Raw genomic sequence first — 15,687 nt, 5'->3', positions numbered from 1 at the left:
CCCTGCCCTGGGAGTCAACAAGGGCAGTAGAATTTTCACTCCTGACTGGTAGTAATGAGGTGGCTCTCCCTTCCTGTGTCACAGAAGACCTGCTAAAACAAGATTTAAATAAGATCCAAAGTCTCATAACATAAAATCCAGGTTTCAATAAAAAAATCGCTCCACGAAGAACCAGGAAAATCTCAACTGAAATGTGAAGACAATCAACAGATACCAACCCTGAGATAACACAGATGTTAGAATTATCTAACAAGGGCTTTAAAGCAGCCATCATAAAAAGGCTTCAATAAGCAATTACAGCTCCTTGAAACACATGAAAAATAGACAGTCCCAGCAAAGAAATAGAAGCTATAAAGAAGAACCAAATGGAAATTTTAGAAATGAAAAATACAATACCTGATTTTTTTTTTTAATGCAATACATGGGCTCAATGGGGAGTGGGGGTGACAGAGGAAAGAATTGGAGAACTTGAAAAAGAACAAAGGAATTCATCTGAACAACAGAAAGAAAATAGACTTTTATGTCACTTTTTTCTGAGGTGACTCAGAAAAGTTAGAATGGTTTAATAATTTTGGTCTAAAAGTGACTATATGTTTCCTTTCAGATTTTCTCGTAATGTAGAAAATAATAATAGCATAATGGTCTAGTATATATAATTTTGGGGTTTATATTGGCTTGAAAATCTGAATTAAATTCCTAAATTTCCTATACTGGTTGTACTGGTCAAACAAGCAAACATTACATTCAAGAAACATTAAAATTTATTAAAAAAAGTGTAGGGACCTATGGAACTATTAAAAAATATTTAACAGTCATGCCTTTTTAGTACTAGAGGGAGAGGAGAAAAGGGGCAGGGATGAAAAAATACTCAATAACAAAAAATAGTGGCTGAAAACTAGGAATAATAGCTGAAAATTTCCCAGATTTGACAGAAGACATCAAGAAGCTGAGCAAACCTCTTACAGGATAAACCCAAAGAAATCCATGCCAAGACATATCATAGTCAAACTTCCTCAAACTAAAGGCAAAGAAAAAAATTTTGAAAGCATCCAGAAAGAAATAACACATTGCCTATAGGGGAAAAACAGTTTGAATGTTGTTGGATTTCTCATCAGAAAATATGAAAGCCAGAAAGAAGTGACATAATATTTTTGAAGGAGTAAGAGAAAAGAACTTTCAACAGAGAAATGTATATCCATTGAAAATATCCTTCAGGACTGTAGGAGAAACGGTGACATTCTAAGATGAAGGAAAGGAAGAGAATTTGTCATTAATAGACCTATCCTAAAAGAATCTCTAAAGGAATTTCTTGAAACAGAAAGGAAATGATAAAATGGAATCTTGGAACACCAGGAGAGAAGAAAGAACAGTAGAAAGAGTAAAAATATAGTAGACTTTTCTTCTTGAGTATTCTAAATAGTGTTTGACATTTTCTGTTTCACTATTTTCAAACATTATAACACTATCAAATGTGGTTCTCAATGTATGTGGAGAAATATTAAAGAAAATTATAATGGGGGTGGGTAAAGAGCCTTAAAGGTAAAGTTTCTATACTTTACTGCAACATGTGAAATGTTGACACCAGGAAACAGTGATAAGTTATATATAACAATGCCTAGAGCAGCCAATTTAAAAAAAATCTGTTCAAAGAGATGTGTTCAAATATACTTTGGATAAATAAAAATGGAATTCTAAAATATGTTCAAGTTACCCATAGGAATGAAGGAAAAGAAAACAGGTAAAAGAAAGAGAAAATTAAAAATGGATATGTTCTAAGTTATCAATGATTAAATGTAAATGTCAAAGTTCACCAATTAAAAGACAACGATTTAGAGTAGATTAAAAAAACCTGACACATTATATGCTGCTTGCAAGAAATTATTTCAGACATAACAGTATAGGCAGGTTGAAAGTAAAAGGCAGCCTTGTTTGTAATAGCTAAAAACTTGAAACAACCAAAATGCCCCTCAGTAGGCAAATGGTTAAACAAACTGTGGTATATTCATACTATGGAATACTACTCAGCAGTAGGAATTAACTGTTGATACGTGCATGAACTTGAATAGATCTCAAGGACGTTACACTGGGTGAAAAAAAGCCTATCTTAAAAAGACACACACCATATGATTCCATTTGTATAACACAACAGAATTACAGAGATGGAAAGCAGATTGGTGCTTTCTAGGGCTTAGGGATGGTTGGAAGGAGGGTGTGACTATAAATTAGTAGCATAAAGGAGACTTTTGTTATAGTGGAACACTTCTGCATCTTGATTTTGGTTACACAAATGTACACGTGATAAAATAGCATAGAACAATACACACATACTGTACCAATATTAATTACCTGGTTTTGATATTGTGTTATAGTTAATCTGAAATGTGACCTTTAAGGGAAACTTGGTGAGGGGTAAACCGGACCTCCATATATTATTTTTGCAGCTTTCTGTGAATCTCTAATTATTTCAAAATAAAATGTTTTAAAAAACAAAAAGATAAATTATGAATAAGAAGAATTTGAATATCTTAATACATTAATATGTTTTATGCATTTTCAGGTACAGGAAAGCAAGTATCTTTAATATATACAATAAAATTCTAAACTAGCAGAATGCCTTCTATGTATGTTTTTTTTAATTTAGTTTTTCTTTTTACTAGCATTAAAGAGGCTTATAATGAAGAGGCTTTGAACCTTTTAGCCTTTATTTATTTATTTTTTTAGTGTGTTAACTTCCCATTATAGAAGATTAGGATTTAGCTGTTGTTTACTTAACCCTGTCACCACTAACAGCCTTATTTATGTTTCCCCACTTTTCCACTATAGATATCATATTCATTTCAATTAGATCAGTATTCTGGTTTTTTAGTAGGATGGTAAAAACACTGTTCATATCTGAGATCTGATTCCTTTTCTCCTCTTGTACAACTTTTTGTTTTCCCCAGAATTAATAATTGTGTTCTTGCTTGTTTTTTATATACCTATGATTAATTGGATCCTACACTCTCTGAATTGCAAATATCTTTCTGTTCATTCTGAATATCAATTTTCCCATTTTCCTAATTTAAAGAGGGAGGTGGGCATAGGTTTGGATTTTAGAGCTTTGGTATAAAGAAAATTCTTAGTGTTAGAACTTTTTTTTTTTTTTTTTTTTTTTTGCGGTACTCGGGTCTTTCACTGTTGTGGCCTCTCCCATTGCGGGGCACAGGCTACGGATGCGCAGGCCCAGCGGCCATGGCTCACGGGCCTAGCCGCTCCGCGGCATGTGGGATCTTCCCAGACCGGGGCACGAACCCGTGTCCCCTGCATCGGCAGGCAGACTCTCAACCACTGTGCCACCAGGGAAGCCCTGTTAGAACTTTCTTGTAAAACCAGAGTGAATGTAAATTATCTTTGCTACTTTTTCGATTTATACACATACTGTGTCCAGCTGTAGATAGACAAATGAATATTCCTTTATTTCAGCTTAGCTCCTGATAGCAAAGGGAATCTATAGATATTTGTAAAGAGTCTGTATCCTCATCAATCCCAAACATTGGTTACATAGAGAAGTGGGGAGAGCTGTGGAATATAGGCCAGAATACTTGGGTTCTAGTTCTGATTTAGTTGCTAATTGACATTTTCAGTCTAGGATAATCAGGTAACCTCCTTGGCTTCAGTTTTCTTTTCTCTTTAATAATGACAGGATCAGACTGGATTATAACTGAGACCTCATCTATCTAGTTCAGATGTGATTTCAGATAGATACATGATTTACTTTAATCCTGACTGTATATATAGAATCCCTAGATTAAGAGTGTTTTCATTTTCAGTATTTTAAAAGAAATACTCTGATGTTTAGAGAGAAGTTGGATTAAATGGCCTAAAGTAATTTCTAAAGCATTGAAGAGATGGGAAATTACAAAAGACAGAAATAGGCCATGAATGTCGTCTTTCTTGTACTTCAAATTATGATATGGGAATTGTGGTTTTAACTTCCTAAAGTTGCCTAGAAAAGGAAATTGTAAGTCACCTGGAACTTCATTGTTTACTACCCAGTATGTTAGATTTGACACATATAATATGCTCTGAAACGATTAGGGTGGCTTTTATGATGATTTCTTTAAACTACTGACTGTAGAAGCTTGAGGGCTTCTGAGAGAGTTCTTTGTGGTCTAATAGTTTTTAGTTGATGTAACCGAGGTCAGAAGGTACTGTTTTTCATATGCAAGCATTTATTTAGTTGTGAATGCGATATGATAGATATTTCATATTTGGGATACTCGATTCATTTTCAGAGGGCATTTAGGTGAATTACATACATTTGGAAATGAATTTGTAAGTTCCTTACTGCACCTGTTGGTGTACTTGTGCATGTGTTCAATGATGCTGATAATATGCCTTCTTATGGCATCCTATATAAAGCACATATGTAATTTAATAACAAATATTTGTTCATTGGTTATTATTCACTGATAACATTTTATTGGTTTTCAGGTACTAGAAGAAGCAGAAGCTCAACACTTATATCAGTCCATTTTGCCTGATATGGTGAAAATTGCACTCTGTCTGCCAAATATTTGCACCCAGGTTGGTGGAAATAACTTCTTCCTCAGTAGCTTTCTTGAGACTCACAGTAGAATTTCGTTTAAACTCTAATTGTCAAGGTCAAACAGAGAGATGGGAAACAGTTTTTTGCCAGAGTATGATGATTTTGCTATACTAAGGAAAAGGTTAGAGGCTACAGAGAACACTGCGAGTGGACATTAAAAATGCAGTATTCAATTTCTGAGCTTCAGTGTACAGTGTTGATGTTTGCTTACTCATACTTCTTTTTCTTTTTTTTTAAAATAATCTCTGACTTTCAAAAAAGGATAGTCATCATTTCAAAGCATACTAATGGATTTAGAAAATTTTATCTTCAAAATGGCTTAATACCTACTCCTTCCTCCCCTCTCCCCCAAAGTAGTGTATTGTATAACAAATGAGTTCATGATACATTCTTAACTTTTAAAAATAAAAGAAAGAATCTGGTATTATTTTGTTTTGTGTGGGAGTGTATTATTTATTGCTACATAACAAACTACCTCAAAATTTAGTGGTTTAAAACAGGAAACTTTTATTATCACAGTTTCTGTTGGGAATTTGGGAGCAGCTTAGCTGACTGGTACTGGCTCGGGATCTCTCTTGTGGTTTCAGTCAGGGTGTTGGCCAGGGCTGCAGTCATCTGAAGGTTTGACTGAAGCTGGAGGAGCTACCTCTCAGTTGGCTCACTCACATGGCTGCTGGCAGAAGGCCTTAGTTCCTTGCTGTGGGGCTCTCTAGGCTGATTGGGTATCCTCATGACATGGTTGCTAACTTCCCCAGAAAAAGCCACCCAAAGGAGAGAGGCAGGAAGAGGCAGTGCCTTTTTGACCTCGTTTCTGAAGGCACACACTATCGCTTTCACTATTTTTTCTCTGCATTAGAATTTAGTCAATAAATCTAGCTCATACTCAAGGAGAGGATAATTAGACTCTGCCTCTCAAGGGGGGGAGAGTATCAGTGAATTTGTAGATGTAATTATAAGAGGTTGTTGGTTTGTTCTTCATAATTCTTTTCCTGTGTTTCTCGCAACAGTAGCTTGATTCGCCTCTGTCATTTATTTCTGGGGCCAGCCCCCTGGCTACATGGATGCTAGCCAGGTTTCTGCTAACACTGTTGATCCACAGGGGCCCTAGGGACATTTTGGGCAGAGCAATTTCTAAATGTGTAGGATGGTCCCACACATTGCAGTGTATCGTTGGAACAGCACAAAAAACACAAGCATAGTCATTGGGGCAACCAAAAGCCATGTCCGAATGCCTGAGTCCAAATGTTGAGAACCACTGAATGTTTTTCCGTGTGCCATATTTGTTAGCATTATACTGTGATATTTCCAATTTTAGGTAACTGTAATTTCACCTCATTAATTCATTGTGTCTGAAATAAGTTTTTCTATTGGGCAGAGAAAATATATTTTAAAACTCCTTGTTGTTTATGTTGGAAGTTATTTGCTTGCTTATGTTTCATGTTCATTCTTTTTTTCTCCTTGCTTTTTTCCTTATGTAGTAAAATTTCTCCCTACCTCTTAGGTTCTGCCCCTTGTGAAGCCTTTCCTACCTCCCCCAGCCAAAGTTTATCACTCCTGTAGCACTCGAATCATACTTATTATTATTAGCACATTATTTTGTAATTTATGTTTTTATATGTCTCCTCCCCTAGATTATATTCTCCCTGAAGGGGGATCATCTTTGTGTCCCCAGGTCTAACATAGTGCTTAATTAAAGGCTTTTTTAATTCACTGTAGTTCATAATTAACCAAATATAGCCTTTAGATAGGAATCACTTCCTCCTCTTCTCTTCCCTTCATGCTTTAGAGAGGTTTCCCTATTGTACTTAATGAGATATGTATTCAAAAGCACCCAAGTTTGTAATCTATAACAAGTCAGTGGGTGGAACCAAAATCAGATTTGCAGCTCCCGTCTCTTTTTCCTGGCTTAAAACAACTATGTCCTTCCATTAGTGTACTAATGGGAGAACATTTTAATTTTGTCCTCTGTCCTCGACTAAAAAGTAAATCTCTGCTGTGAAAGTTAACATTTCAATTTGTTATCGAAATATATCTTCGGCAAGTTAAATTGCATATGTTGTTATTTAATGATTTATCATGTTAATGTTCTCTAGGCCAAATCTAAAAGGTAAATTTTAGATTTATAAAAATTAAATTAAAGGAAACAAATTTTGGACATGAACTTTTTGAAAGATCTTCATTCATGCTTTTTTAAATTACTTAATTTTTTATACAGCAGGTCCTTATTAGTTATCTGTTTTATACATATTAGTGTATATATGTCACTCCCAATCTCCCAATCGATCCTACCCTCCCCCTCCTTTCCCCCCAGGTGTCCATACGTTTGTTCGCTACATCTGTGTCTCTATTTCTGCCTTGCAAACCGGTTCATCTGTGCCATTTTTCTAGATTCCACATATATGCGTTAATATACGATATTTGTTTTCCTCTTTCTGACTTACTCTGTATGACAGTCTCTAGGTCCATCCACATCTCTACAGATGACCCAATTTCGTTCCTTTGTATGGCTAATATTCCACTGTATATATTTACCACATCTTCTTATCCATTCGTCTGTCGACGGGCATTTAGGTTGCTTCCATGACCTGGCTATTGGAAATAGTGCTGCAATGAACATTGGGGTGCATGTGTCTTTTTGAATTATGGTTTTCTCAGGGTATATGCCCAGTAGTGGGATTGCTGGGCCATATGGTAATTCTATTTTTAGTTTTTTAAGGAACCTCCATACTGTTCTCCATAGTGGCTGTATCAGTTTACATTCCCACCAACAGTGCAAGAGGGTTCCCTTTTCTCCACACCCTCTCCAGCATTTATTGTTTGTAGATTTTTTGATGGTGGCCATTCTGACTGGTGTGAGGTGATACCTCATTGTAGTTTTGATTTGCATTTCTCTAATGATTAGTGATGTTGAGCATCCTTTCATGTGTTTGTTGGCAGTCTGTATGTCTTCTTTGGAGAAATGTGTATTTAGGTCTTCTGCCCATTTTTGGATTGGGTTGTTTGTTTTTTTAATATTGAGCTGCATGAGCTGTTTATATATTTTAGAGATTAATCCTTTGTCCATTGATTTGTTTGCAGATATTTTCTCCCATTCTGAGACTTGTCTTTTCGTCTTGTTTATAATTTCCTTTGCTGTGCAAAAGCTTTTATTTTTCATTTCATTATTATGTTTATTTTTGTTTTTATTTCCATTACTCTAGGAGGTGGGTCAAAAAAGATCTTGCTGTGATTTATGTCAAAGAGTGTTCTTCCTATGTTTTCCTCTAAAAGTTTTAGTGTCCAGTCGTACATTTAGGTCTTTAATCCATTTTCAGTTTATTTTTGTGTATGGTGTTAGGGAGTGTTCTAATTTCATTCTTTTACATGTAGCTGTCCAGTTTTCCCAGCATCACTTTTTTTTTTTTCCCCAATGTAACAGCTCCTTTACATTGCAGTGAAAATTGATTTGTATATTTTTTGCCTCTGAGTCCTTCCCTGTGGGATTTTTAAAATTATTATTCAAACAGAAGGTCACAAAAATTGTAATCATCCTCATCAGTTCACTCAGTCCCATGTAATTAATTTTTATCTTGATTTGTTTATTTTTGTTTTTATTTCCATTTCTCTAGGAGGTGGGTCCAAAAAGATCTTGCTGTGATTTATGTCAAGGAGCGTTCTTCCAATGTTTTCCTCTAAGAGTTTCATAGTGTCCGGTCTTACATTTAGGTCTCGAATCCATTTTGAGTTTATTTTTGTGTATGGTGTTAGGGAGTGTTCTAATTTCATTCTTTTACATGTAGCTGTCCAGTATTCCCAGCACCACTTATTGAAGAGACCCTCTTTTCTCCATTGTATATCCTTGCCTCCTTTGTCATAGATTAGTTGACCATAGGTGCGTGGGTTTACCTCTGGGCTTTCTATCCTGTTCCATTGATCTATATTTCTGTTTTTGTGCCAGTACCATATTGTCTTGATTACTGTAGCTTTGTAAAGTGTAGTCTGAAGTCAGGGAGTCTTATTCCTCCAGCTCCGTATTTTTCCCTCAAGATTGCTTTGGCTATTAGGGGTCTTTTGTGTCTCCATACAAATTTTAAGAATTTTTTTGTTCAGGTTCTGTAAAAATTGTCATTGGTTATTTGATAGGGATTGCAATGAATCTGTAGATTGCTTTCGGTATGGTCATTTTCACAATATTGATTCTTCTAGTATAAGAACATGGTATATCTCTCTATCTGTTTGTGTCATCTTTGATTTCTTTCATCAGTGTCTTATAGTTTTCTGAGTACAGGTCTTTTACCTCCTTAGGTAGGTTTATTCCTAGGTATTTTATTCTTTTTGTTGCAAGGGTGAATGGGATTGTTTCCTTAATTTCTCTTTCTGATGAGAGGTCTTCATTCATATTAACCAGTGTCTTCTTTTACCTAGCTGAGTGCTCGATGATAAGGTTTACATCCTCTAGTTTTCCCCAAGTATTAGCTTTCAGGCATTTCTCCTCACCAGGAGAACAAATAACTTATTATATTTTAAATTATACTTATTTAGTTATTTGGGAAACAAGAAATGTTTGTGTTTTAAGTCCATTAAGCCTAAAATCATTTTTGTGGATAACCTGGTAAATGGTAGTTAAAAACTCATTTCTTACTAAAACCAAGGAACAGTGTGCTTTAAGCCATTGATACTTTGTCACCTTTTCTAAACTCATAGCTGGGCTGTAAATAAATGTATAGGAAGGAAAATGAAGATCAATATGAGCTCTCTATTGCTTCTTGCTTAGAACTGGTGTTTGCTAAGGCCTAAAAGGAGAGAATTTTGGATACCCTATTGAAAATAAATTCTTGATATTTCCTGTTTGTTTACTTTTGTATTTTCCCAAGGCAAATAGTTGAACTGCAAGTTTAGCATTTTCTTTTTCTAGCAAACTCTTATTCTAGCAATGATGTATGTTTTCTGTTAGAGAAAAGCAAATTGTTATAGTTGATTTGTCTTGCCTGCCTTTCCTCAGTTTCGTTTTGAGTGTTGATTCCTGAGATGTGATCAGGACAGTTCTCTATGCATACTGTTTTGAATTAAAGTAGATATCCAGGATTCTTAGTTCTGACTTATTAAAGGGAATAGGAAAAGCGTCCCTAAATATTATGTTGGAGCATTTTGAAGCAAAGCAACTGATGTAAATTGGCAGTTGGTCTTTGGCTTTCCCAGCATGACTTTAAAAACATACAGTTTAAACATTTAAAACAGAACTCACTGAACGCAATATTCAGGTCCTGTGGAATATACTAAAAATAAAAGGTTAGTCAATTTGGGTTTGGTATAACTTGAAGACATTTCAGATGTAAAAAGCTTGAGGGAGAAATGTCCTACATCTTCCTTGACTTGAAATGATTATGTAGGAAATGCCTATATTTTTACAGGTTATACATAAATAAGTCTGTATACACATGTTCCATTAATTGCTTTAATAAAATTAGATTTGGGTCTTATAAATTGTCAATGAGAAGTGTGATTCAAAATTAGAAGGAAAAGACTTATTTATTGAATTATTTTCCTTAGTTCATTTTCTTTAGGACTGAAATAGAAAAATTGCTCTGTCCAATAATCTTTAATATAAGTGAGAACAAAATTTAGCATATGCAGTAGTAGTAGTTAAACTCAACATTACATTTTTCTGTTCTATCCTTTGTTTTAATTTTTCATTACATGTGTAATGTGTTTTTATTTCTTACTTGCTAAAGGAATCTCGTTTTTCATTAATACAAGTAATGTTTTGTGTTCTCTTCACTATCATTATTATTGATTAGAAATCTGCACTTTGTCAAACAAGTACATTTTCCCAATCATCCTTGATGAACTGCTCTTGACTTCAACAGTATTGCTGATTTAAGGATTCAAGAGTGGCCTGAAATTATTCCTGCCTTAATTTAGCAAATGCAATTTGGTGCCTCTGCTTTTGAAATTGCTAAACTAATTATTGCTCTTCTTGTCTGTATTTGTGTTTCCTCTATCAGCCAATACCGCTCCTGAAACAGAAGATGAATCATTCCATCACAATGTCACAGGAACAGATTGCTAGTCTTTTAGCTAATGCTTTCTTCTGCACATTTCCACGGCGCAATGCTAAGATGAAATCGGAGTATTCTAGTTATCCAGATATTAACTTCAATCGGTATGTTTTCAGCGAACCCCTTTTTAACATTAAAATGGAGAAGGTTGGCATTGAGTGATTTGCCAAACATTTTATGTACAGTTATCTAATTTAATATTTACAATACAGTGAGTTAAGTGATATTTTTGCTATTTTGCAGGCAAGATAATTTAAGTTCATGGTTAACAAAACTTGCTTTGGGTCCAGGAGCCAGTAAGTCACAGAGCTAAAGTTTAGTCTCAGGTCTGTCTTACTCCAAGGCACATGTTCTTTCCACTCTGTCAGGTTGTCCTCCTCCTCTAAGTGCCCTGAATTCCTTATGCCTGTTCCGTGTGATTATTTAGTCACAGAACATTTGTTGTACATTATATTCTTTGTATGCTGAAATAGTGTTAAAGCTGGAGTGAGTACGAGTACTCCTTTCTGTAAAGTGTGAGTTTAGAGTCATGAGACTGACTGTCTTATGAGACTTGAAAATACAGTTCTTAAGACAAAAAGCAAAAGTGAAAGTTGACTTTGACTTTTTATAGACATGATTAATTTATTAGTCTAATATTTTTTAAAAGGAAGACAAAATAATGTTTAACTTATTTGATTAAAGTAATGTGTTGTGAAGGCTGATAAAGTTTTAGATTCTAACCATTTTCCCACATTATTACTTTCTCCATCATTTACATAAACAAAAACATTGTAAAATCTTCTTGGCAAATGATTATTGTTTTTTTCCTCCCTCCAACGCCCCCCCCTCCACCCCTCATCTCTGTTTTTCACCTGAGAATTATCTTTATGGGATCTGTGAGTAAAATGTGAGGTTTTTTTCCCCTAATGTCAGGAGCGGGCCTTCAGAGAATTGTTCCAGTATATGCTCCTCTTTCCCAGTAGACTGTGTGTAATGTCCTCCTCCATTACCTCCCTCTAATCCCCATCTCCTGCCTCTGAGGGGTGGGGCAGTGTGGACAGGGTACAGAGAAGGAGATGTAGTGATGGAGCAAAGTCACATGACTTTGCTCAAAGTTGACAAAGTTCTGTTTGCTGTTCTGTTTTTGTGTTCAAAGTTGATTGGTGTGGTAATGCCACTTATTTTAGTTTACCTTTTTAATGTTGTCTCGTTAAAAACTTTATTTCTAATGAATTTTAGATGTGTAAAAAAGTTGCAGAAATAGTACCGAGAGATCTCGAATACAACTCTCCTTAACTTCCCCTTATGTTAATATTACTATGTAACCATACTTTGTAACCATAGTAAAGTTATCAAAACCAGGAAATCAACATTGGTATAATACTGTTAACTGAACTACAGACCTTATTTGAATTCCAAGAGTTTTTTGGGTTTTTTTGTTTTGTTTTGTTTTGTTTGCGGTATGCGGGCCTCTCACTGTTGTGGCCTCTCCTGTTGCAGAGCACAGGCTCTGGACGCGCAGGCTCAGCGGCCATGGCTCACGGGCCTAGCCGATCCGCGGCATGTGGGATCTTCCTGGACCGGGGCACGAACCCATGTCCCCTGCATCGGCAGGCGGACTCTCAACCACTGCGCCACCAGGGAAGCCCTCCAAAAGTTTTTGTACTGTATTTTTCTGATCCAGAATCCTCCCAGTATCCCACGCTGTGTTTACAGTAGTCCCCTCTTTTTTTTTTAAAGACCATTTATTTAATTTATTTTTTTTAATTTTTATATTTATTTATTTATTTATTTGGTTGTGTGGGGTGTTAGTTGCAGCAGGCGGGCTCCTTAGTTGCAGCACATGGTCTCCTTAGTTGTGGCATATGGGCTCCTTAGTTGTGGCATGCATACTCTTAGTTGTGGCATGCATGTGGGATCTAGTTCCCTGACCAGGGATTGAACTTGGGCCCACTGCACTGGGAGCATGGAGTCTTATCCACTACACCACCAGGGAAGTCCCTACAGTAGTCCCTTCTTATCTGTGGCTCGCTTTCCATGGTTTCAGTTACCTACAGTCAACCACAGTCTGAAAATATTAAATGGAAAATTCCAAACAATTCGTAAGTTTTAAATTGCACACCATTCTGAGTAGCATGATGGAATCTTGTACCGTCCCATTCCTTCCCATCCAGGACATGAATCATCCCTTTGTCCAGCGTATCCCACCTGTTAGTCACTTAGTAGCCTGACTTGGTTATCAGATCAGCTATTGAAGCATCGCAGTGCTTGTGTTCAAGTAACCCTTATTTTACTTAATAATGGACCCCAAGCAGAGGAGTAGTGATGATGGCAGTTGGGATATGACAAAGAAAAGCTGTAAAGTGCTTCTGTCCATGGAATTAAGAAGAAGGAAAAAGAAATTTATGGTAGCTTTGCTGTTACACCTCAAACTGCACAAGTTATGGCCAATGTGTGTGATAAGTGCTTAGTTAAGATGGAAAAGGCATTAAATATGTACAATAGGATATTTGAAAGCTAAAGACCACATTCACATAACTTTTATTACAGTGTATTAGTATAATTGTTCTACTTTATTATAGTTATTGTTGTTAATGTCTTACTGTGCCTAATTTATAAATTAAACTTTATCATTAGGTATATATCTGTAGGGAAAAACATAGTATACAGAGGGTTCCATATTGTCCGAGGTTTCAGGCAGCCACTGGGGAGTCTTGGATTTCCTATAGGTAAGGGGGGACTACTGTAGTTTTCTAAGTCTCCTCTACCCTGTTATTTCATTTTTCCTTTCCTTTCATGACTTTGACACTTTTGAAGACTACTCCTCAGTTATTTTGTAGTATGTTCTTCAGTCGGGTTTGACTGACATTTTTTTCACAAATGGAGTGAGGTCACTGAATTTTTGACAGAAATAGCAGAGAACTGATGTTGTGTCCTTTTCGGTGCATCATATCAGTGGGCTCTTTTTAAAAAAATAAATAATTTTGTTTATCTATTTTTGGCTGTGTTGGGTCTTCGTTGCTTTGCGCAGGCTTTTTCTCTGGTTCTCTGGGGCAAGCGGGGGTATTCTTTGTTGCGGTGAGCAGGCTTCTCATTGAGGTGGCTTCTCGTTGCAGAGCATGGGCTCTAGGCACACGGGCTTCAGTAGTTGTGGCACGTGGGCCCAGTAGTTGTGGCACGTGGGCTCAGTAGTTGTGGCTTACGGGCTCTAGAGCACAGGCTCAGTAGTTGTGGAGCACGGGCTTAGTTGTTCCACGGCATGTGGGATCTTCCTGGACCAGGGTTCGAACCCATGTCTGCTGTGTTGGCAGGTGGATTCTTAACCCCTGCGCCACCAGGGAAGCCCTATAGCCTCTTTTTGAATGAATCAGATTAATAGTTTTTTACATCATAGGTAGTCAGAAATTAGAATTATCCCTAGAAATAATTCTTGATCTGTAAGAATTACTTCCAGTCCAGAATGACCATGAGGGATTTAAGCTTGCAGTATCCCGATAGCATTACCAAATAAGAGTTTAAGTAGGTAGGTCTGTTGAAGATTTGAAACCAGGCATGCTCTTGTCTTCCTGGCTGATGGATGTTCTTTTGGTCACCAGAACACTGAAAATTAATTAAGGCAGGTGAAACCTGTGGTAGTTTCCACAATTGTTTTAGGGAATCCTCAGCAGTCAGGATGTCTGCACTTGTCTCTCAGTGAGATGAATGTGTTTTCATAAGCCGAAAACAGCCAACAACCGCAACTATTCGCGATCATTGATGCTGTCTATTGGCAGCTCACTTTGATTTTCTATCTCTGGAAGTTTCTAGTTGGGAAGCTTCTATACTAATAGGTTCAGTGAGAGTAAATGACTTGTAGCAGAAGTGGGACTTGAACACTGTCTTCTGTTCAAACTCATTGCTGTTTTGTTATGTCTCACTTCCTCTCAAGAGCAAAATGCTCTGCGTGCACTCCAGAAATGAAAAACAACCAATAGTTCCCCTTTTTCGTGTGGCTTATGAAAGATCAACTACCTAATTTGATGAGCCATTTGGTAAGCAGATTATGGAGCATTTTGTTGTTGTCATGTTTTCTTTTTTGCATGATTGCTGTTTATGATTATAGTTTCTGCCAGTTAGGAGTTGTGTGTGTGTGTGTGTGTGTGAGTGTATTTAGTCTCCAAAGGCTAACCAGTTGATTGAATAAGAAAAATAGTAAGAGTTTGTGGTGGCAAGCTGATGTCAATAAATTGAATAGGTCTTCCCTTTTTTATTTATCCTTGTGTTCTTCCAGCCCTGCTTAGTTATGTTAAATACCCCTGACCTTTTCCCCTGCTTGCCTTTCAGGGCCTAAACATTCTTATAAAGGCTTCCAATGTGATTAGCATCGATGCTGCTGAGATTGCTTAGAAACTGATGGTCAGAGATTAATTGTGGGTTGCAGCAGTGGTCAGCCCAGGAGGCTTTTACATCTGTCTCTTCCGTGGATTGAAAATGCTGTCAGGGCCATATGGCACAGTGCTTCACAGAAAAGCCAAGAATGACTTTCTGGCTGGGTTCCGGATTATCATTTGCTTCCACTTTAAAGTGGAGGTTATAGTGCTTTAGGTTTGATTTACTGTATACTAATAGGATTAATCCTTAACTTGAAATCACATGGGAGTATGTGTGTGTCTAGAATCCAATTCTAGTAATGTTATCAATATTCCATTCAGGGAAAGATTTTATTAAACTATGTTTCTCTTTATATGTATGGAAAGAAAAACACCAGTTAATAAGTAGCTGACCCTTGATTGACTTATTCCCTTGAAAATAAAAGTTTTGTTTAGAACAAGAGTGAGGTTGCCTACTGGCTTTTTCTGTTTATTTTCTTTAATAATCTGTAATTATCATTTGGTTAAATGCTAAAATGTCTTCCCTACGTGTGGAGGGGTTATTATGGCCTAGTTTATGTGCATATTTACATGCACGCCTGCTGACTCAAAATATGCCTTCAAATATACATACCGAGGGATCCAGGGATTTCCCTGGCAGTCCAGTGGTTAAGACTCCATGCTTCTACTGTAGGGGGTGCGGGTTCGATCCATGGTCTTGAAACAGATC

At 36.5% G+C, this 15,687-nt stretch overlaps 1 protein-coding gene across 3 annotated transcripts in view; it reads left to right on the top strand.

The window, feature by feature from the left end:
• The window catches only part of PARG (poly(ADP-ribose) glycohydrolase), a 116,563-nt gene that overhangs the window by 46,049 nt on the left and 54,827 nt on the right, over window positions 1–15,687 (top strand). For all 3 annotated transcript variants that reach the window (XM_024739051.1, XM_024739050.1, XM_024739049.1), the window contains 2 exons: window positions 4,474–4,566; window positions 10,573–10,730. In XM_024739051.1, coding sequence (XP_024594819.1) covers window positions 4,474–4,566; window positions 10,573–10,730 — 251 coding nt within the window. The remainder of the gene's footprint in view (window positions 1–4,473; window positions 4,567–10,572; window positions 10,731–15,687) is intronic.

The sequence above is a fragment of the Neophocaena asiaeorientalis genome, unplaced genomic scaffold (assembly GCF_003031525.2).
Source record: "Neophocaena asiaeorientalis asiaeorientalis breed wild unplaced genomic scaffold, Neophocaena_asiaeorientalis_V1.1 scaffold202, whole genome shotgun sequence".
NCBI lineage: Eukaryota > Metazoa > Chordata > Mammalia > Artiodactyla > Phocoenidae > Neophocaena > Neophocaena asiaeorientalis.
Note: the sequence above shows the minus strand (reverse complement) of the source record. Positions and strands in the feature narration are given on the sequence as shown.